At 51.2% G+C, this 6,644-nt stretch overlaps 1 protein-coding gene across 1 annotated transcript in view; it reads left to right on the forward strand.

Annotated features, from left to right (window-relative positions):
* Positions 1–1,039: 1,039 nt before the first annotated feature.
* SLC10A1 (solute carrier family 10 member 1) overlaps positions 1,040–6,644 on the forward strand; it is a 21,964-nt gene continuing 16,359 nt past the window's right edge. The window contains exon 1 of the mRNA XM_077767092.1: positions 1,040–1,395. Within this exon, the coding sequence (XP_077623218.1) occupies positions 1,040–1,395 (356 nt within the window). The remainder of the gene's footprint in view (positions 1,396–6,644) is intronic.

Consider the following 6,644-nt stretch of genomic DNA (forward strand, 5'->3'; position numbering starts at 1 on the left):
AGACAGCTCCTTTGTCCCACACCTGTGTGGGGGGGGGGGTGGTGTGTGTCTCAGGCACACACCTCTCTCCTTCTGCAGCTCGCCCGGAGCCTGGCTCCCAGCCTGAGACACACAGGCACAGAGCAAAAGTAGAGCAGTGCAGAAATCAGAAAGAAAAGCCTGTGCGTTCCTGCTTCCTTCTCAGCAAGTTGTCCAAGCAATGAGGCTCCCGAGGCTGCTGGCTGGGACTTCGGGGCACAAACAAATCTGAGCCAGGCTTCCCTGAGAGCTGCCTTTTAGGGGAAAAGTCCCTCTCCCCCAGGCTTCTTGAGAGCCCCTCGCCATCCCAGCAGGCTCTACCCCCGGGGACCTGTTCTGTCCAGGTTTGGGGATGCAATACGGGCTTCCCCAGGCACCTGTCAGCTTCTAGAAGAACCAGGGACTTATCCCCTCCTGGAAGCCAGCAGCACACCGGCCCTGCCTTGTCCCACAGCGCCTTGAGATATGCTACCTACGTCCGGGAAAGAAATGTGACGCTCAACCATCTCACGACACGGCTTTGGGGGCAGATGGAGGTGACCCGCTGGGCATGGGGAGGGCGGCTTCTCTGAAGGAGAACTGAGGCATCAGAGCCTGAACAGGGAACAAGAAGGACGTGGCGTGGATCAGCACAGGCCGGGGATAGGTCCCCAGAGACAGAACATGTGGCATGTGCTCAGTGGGCAGTGAAGGAGAGAAAGGGTCCACTTGTCCCAGAGGCAGCCAAGCATTAAGGGGCAAGTGTAGGTGACACCCAGGAAGGTGCGGAGGTGCCAAAGTTGGAAGCAGGGAAGGTCAGGCAGATAAGGCTCTGGGTTCTTTCCCCTTTGGGGCCCCCGCCAGAGGACAGCACAGCCAGTTGCATAATCCTTCTGTTTGCCCAGAGCCATGTTTTGTCCTGAAGCTTGCTGCCCTGGGAAGTGACCGAAGAAGGCACCCGGCAAAGACCAGGCAGGGAAGGGAGTCAGCAGCGAACAAGGGGTGTGCCGGGTCCCCCAGCCTTTTGCTGCCACGCAGGAGAATGGAGCCCTACAATGTGACTGGCCCGCTCAACTTCACCCTCCCCCCCAACTTCGGCAAGCGGCCCACCGACAAGGCCCTGAGCGTCATCCTGGTGTTCTTGCTGCTCCTCATCATGCTCTCGCTGGGCTGCACCATGGAGTTCAGCAAGATCAAGGCCCACTTCTGGAAGCCCAAGGGGCTGGCCATCGCCCTGATAGCGCAGTATGGCATCATGCCCCTCACTGCCTTTGCATTGGGCAAGGCCTTCCAGCTCAATAACATTGAGGCGCTGGCCATCCTCGTCTGCGGCTGTTCGCCTGGGGGGACCCTGTCCAACGTCTTCAGTCTGGCCATGAAGGGGGACATGAACCTCAGGTAGGACCGGAGGTGAGGAGGGGGCAGCCTGGGCGGGGAAGCTGCATTGGAGATGTCACAGTCTAGGCGAAACCCTGGGCTAAGGCCAGGCTAGGGCGTGAGTGGGGGGCCGGGCGGATGCTAGGGCAGCCATTGTTGTCCAGAGTCGATGCGGGGCTGGAGACAGGTTCTGGGGTACATCTTGGCTTCAGCGCCAGGTCAAAGGGGCCCACCTGGTCCAGGGGCCTCCTGAAGACTCCCTCCCAGGTGGGCCACAAGGACTGTCTTGAAGGAGAAGGGATTTAAACCCGAGGGGCCCCTGGGAAGCTCTGTACCCTTCCCACGGTGGGCAAGTTGTGTTGAGCCCAGAGGTCTGAAAGGGATGGGGCCCAAGGTGGCGTAGAACCAAAGAGCACTTCCAATCCCTGCAGAACAGCAAAACGTTCCCAAGATTCTTCCAACTACCCAGGCAGAGGGGATGGCTTCTCGTAACTTCCCCCGTGGGCCCAGTGGGCACAGGAACACATCCAGGCAAGGACACAGCCAGGCAGAATCAGACCCCCGAGTCCCCCAACGCTGGCACAGGCCAGGCTGGGCCACATCTCAGCCCAAGTGGGAGGGGGAACGTCAGCAGTATCCTCTTGCCCAAAGCCTCCAAGCAGCAATCAGCAAAGGCTCGCTTCTGCAGGGGGCTGGCCAAACACCTGTCCTTCCAAATGGGTGGCACTCTGATCTAGAACACCTGCCCGAATGAGGCTACTTCATCCCCGGGCTCCGGCCCCAGCAGCAGCCCCTGCTGGCTGAGGGAAACGCATCAGCAGAAGCCCTTGCCTTTTTGTGAGCCTCAGTCTCCAGCCTGCCTCCTCTGAGGTTCAGTCCTCAGTGGAAACCTTATTCCAGCCGCTGCCAAACTCCAGTAAGCAAATCAGCCAGGCAAGGAGACCCGCTTGTGATGTGGAATGAGACCACCGGCCCTCAAATGAAGAAACAAGAGTTGGTCCTTACCGGGACCCACCCCCTGAGCTCTGGGCTCTCCACCCACAAGACTCAGCCCTCACTGAGGTAGTTGATGGGAACAGAGGCGCAAGGAGGGGGCTCGGCTTGTACAGTCTTCCGTGGGTACACTCAGTGGGAAGACTTGTATCGCCTTCCATGGGACCCATGTTCAACTACTGGTGAGGACATTCTTCCCTCTGATCCAAATCCTCCCCGCTGCAAAGCAAGCCCTCAGCCTTCAGTCTGCCCTGTGGACGTGGCCCGTTGCAGCCTCTGCATCCTAAGAGATCCACAATCTCTTGATTCCAGTGCAGAAGGGGTGCAGGAAGTCGGGGATCAGGGAAGAGGTGTTCTCAGGGTACTGGGAGCCTGCAGAAGCAGCAGAGCAAAGATCATGTAAAGGACGAGGAGACGTTTTTAAGCATAAGTGACCAGATGTCCCAGCCTCATCGACCAATGGGTGCCAGTGAGGTCTCTCCAGTGTGCCTGCATTTCTGAGGTTCGAGGACACCCCCCCACCCCACCCCACCCCCAGCCTCAGTGACTCAGGAACATGAGCCTTCATGCTCACCTGCTCAGCCTCCTTCTCTGGGCCCTTGGGGACTCTCACTTCTACCAAGATCCCACAAAGACGATGTTGGGATGGCCACCTTCTGCCATTAAGCCCCTTCAAACAGACAAACCTCCCATACATTAAACCACGCCTCAGAGCCCGATGGTGGACCATGTCTCATCAACTACCTTCACGTGTTGCCAGACATTAAATTACAGTCTGAGTTCATCTGGGACAACTTGGTACATGTATTATAATGAAACAATACTAATAATAAAAAACAGCCAGGCACTGTACCAAGCACTTTACATGAAATCCTCATACAGCATCCCGTGAGGAGATGCTGTAAATAATCCCATTTTATTTTATTTTTTTAATTTTTTTATGTCTTTATTTTATTTTGAGAGAGAGAGACAGGGAGCGAGCAGGAGAAGGGCAGAGAGAGAGGGAGACACAGAATCTGAAACATGCTCCAGGCTCTGAGCATCAGCACAGAGCCTGACGCGGGGCTCAGACCCACAGACTGTGAGACCATGACCTGAGCTGAAGTTGGACACTTAACTGACTGAGCCACCCAGGGGCCCCAATAATCCCATTTTAAAGATGAGGAAACTGAGGGGCACCTGGGTGGCTCAATCAGTTAAGCATCTGACTTCAGGTCAAGTCATGATCTCCCAGTTTGAGTTTGAGACCTGTGTCCAGCTCTGTGCTGTCAGCTCAGAGCCTGGAGCCTGCTGCAGATTCTGTGTCTCCCTCTCTGCCCCTCCCCTGTTCATGCNTAATAATAATATAATAAAGATGAGGAAACTGAGCCTAGGAATGGTTAATACATTTGTCCAAGATCTGGGAGACTCCAAATCCTGTACGTAGACTCAGATACCTATTCAAATACTAGGGGTGCTTGGGTGACTCAGCTGGTTGGTGTCCAACTCTTGATTTCCACTCAGGTCATGATTAGGTCGTGGGATCAAGCCCATGTTGGGACAGACTCACACTCTCTCATCTTTCTCCTCTGCCCCTCCCCCTACTCAGGTACTCTCTATAACATAAAAAAATTTTTTTAGAAAGAATTTTTTAAAAGTACCTTCAGGGCCAGGCAAGTATACAAATGAACAAAGGGGCTGATGGACTTCCTAAACAGGGCAGACTCCGCGTGTCTCCTGTGGGTGGTCTGTGGGGGCAGGCAGCCACTGCCACCGATTCCAGAGAAGGCATTTTTAAGTGAATCTCCATTTTTAAGTAAAATCTCCACATTTTTCAATATTGGCAACTCATTAAAAAATTTTAAAACACCATGAAAGCCAAAAAAAAATGTATGTTCAGGGACAGGCTATATAGCTCAAAGGCTACCAGTAGGAGACTTCTCTTTAAGCACAAAACCATTCGATTTTCCATTTAGAGTTGGGGGTGTGGTTTAAGACCCTGATTGCACTTTATAGATGAGAAGCCACAGTCCAGAGACCTGCCAGAGGTTCCCCAGAATTTGTGGGAAAGCGTACAGGTGTCCAAAAGCAGGGCGTGTGCAGGGCTCTGAGAACCCACACAGGAAGGAGAGAGAAAAAACTCCACGTGCTCCTTTCCGGCTGGCCCTCCAGCCCCCCAGGGACAGCCACGCCCATGATGTTCCTGAGGAACAGGCTCCAGTCTCGGAACTGGAGTCTGGACCAGTCATCTCCCCGCCTGTCTCTCAGGGTAAACTGAGGATCGCAACAGTCACAGACAGCAGCAAGGTAGGAGCAGCCCTTGCACAGGAGTCACCTGGAGGTCTTGGAGCATGGTTTCCAAGGCACACCAGGAGGCACACCACGTCCCAGAGCAAATTCCAGAACTCCTGACTCAGCAGGCCAAAGTAAGCATGACTCCTCTGCTCAAGGACATCAAAACAAGCACACAAGTTGTGTGTGGCTGTTCTCCTAAGAGATCGATAGTAGCACTGTAGCCCCTGTGCGCCCCTCCCCAGTCCCGTGCCCCTCTAGCCACCCCCAGGGAGCACAGACCCTTCTGTACCATTACCACATACGGGCCACATACGGTACTTGTATATATCCATAAGCAAGATACGTGCTTGTACTTGTATGTTCTTAGAATTTGCATAAGCAGGACCATACTGCCCTTCTCATTTGACAGCTTGTTTTTTTGAGATATAGGCATATGAATAGAATAGCTACTCTGTGCATTTGAACTGCTGTGTCGTTTGCCTGAATGTATCTGTTCTATGAGCAGATTTCATGTTCTGCTACTGTGGACAGTCTTGGACCCCATGCCCCTGTGCTCCCCTGTGAGAGTGTATATAATGAAAACAGGACTTCTTCAGCCCGCCTGGGTGGCTCAGTTGGTTAAGCGGCCGACTTCAGCTCAGGTCATGATCTTGCGGTTCGTGAGTTTGAGCCTCGTGTCGGGCTCTGTGCAGACAGCTCAGAGCCTGAAGCCTGTTTTGGATGCTGTGTCTCCCTCTCTCTCTGCCCCTCCCCTGTTCACACTCTGTCTCTCAAAAATAAATAAATATTAAAAAAAAAAAACAGAACAGGATTTGTAAGTCATAGGGATCACACACCTACAAATGAGTCTCCAGAGTAGTCACTCTGGTTCACGCTTTCTCTCTTTTTTTAAATGTTTTATTTATTTCTGAGAGAGAGAGAGAGAGAGGCAGCGTGAGCAGGGGAGGGTCAGAGACAGAGGGAGACACAGAATCGGAAGCAGACTCCAGGCTCTGAGCTAGCTGTTAGTGCAGAGCCCAACGTGGGGCTCGAACCCACGAACCGCGAGATCACGACCTGAACCGAAGTCGGAGGCTTAACCGACTGAGCCACCCAGGCGCCCCAGTTCAAGCTATCTGAAGCGGTGTAGGAAGATCCTTCTACCTCCTTGTCTTCACCGTATTCAGAGGTGTCAGACTTTTTAACTTTTGCCACCAGATAAGAGTGAAATGGGTCACAGCAGTGTTAAACGTGATTTCAAGAGAGGTTTAGCACATTTTCATAGGCCTTTTGGCCATTTGGCCAATGACTGGTTCACCATTGGTCTAGAAATAAGTCCTTTGCCTGTTTCTCTATTGAAACAGTGTTTTTTCTCTTTGATTTGTAGTTATTTCTTGTTTTCATGTGTTGCAATGGTCTACTCACAGTTTGGGGCTGGCTTTATATTTTGATAATGATGTCTCATAGTACAGAGTGCTTATTTTCCTTTAGTCAAATTTACCAATATTTTTCCTTAGTTTGTATTTGGGGGGGTGGAGGGGTTCTTTTAAGAAATCATTTACTACACTCAAGGTCATGAAGATATTCCCCNAATTTGTAATGCCATCTCTCATAGATAACATTCACAAATGTGTATGGGTTTGTGTCTGGAATCTCTCTTCTATACGTCTTTGTGGCTATCTGGACCAAATTTTCTTAATTGCAATGACTTTATAAGTCTTGATATCTGAAAGGTTAAGTCCCCACATCTTGTTCTTCTTGAAAATTACATTAGCTATTCTTGGCCCTTAACTCTTCACGTGAATTTGGAGATTCGTTCTCAAGTCTACAAAAAATATTTCTGGAATTTTGATTAAATTCATAGATCAATTTAGAGGCCGTCTTTATAATATTCTGTCTTCTGATCCAAGAAAATGATAGAGCTTTTCTTTTTATTTGGACTTTATTTTATACTTTTCTATGGGGTTTTATAATTTTTCCTATGAAGATCTTGCATATCTCTTTTAGATTTATTTCGAAACATT

Source organism: Crocuta crocuta, unplaced genomic scaffold, assembly GCF_008692635.1.
Source record: "Crocuta crocuta isolate KB4526 unplaced genomic scaffold, BGI_CrCroc_1.0 scaffold55, whole genome shotgun sequence".
In the NCBI taxonomy this organism is placed as follows: domain Eukaryota; kingdom Metazoa; phylum Chordata; class Mammalia; order Carnivora; family Hyaenidae; genus Crocuta; species Crocuta crocuta.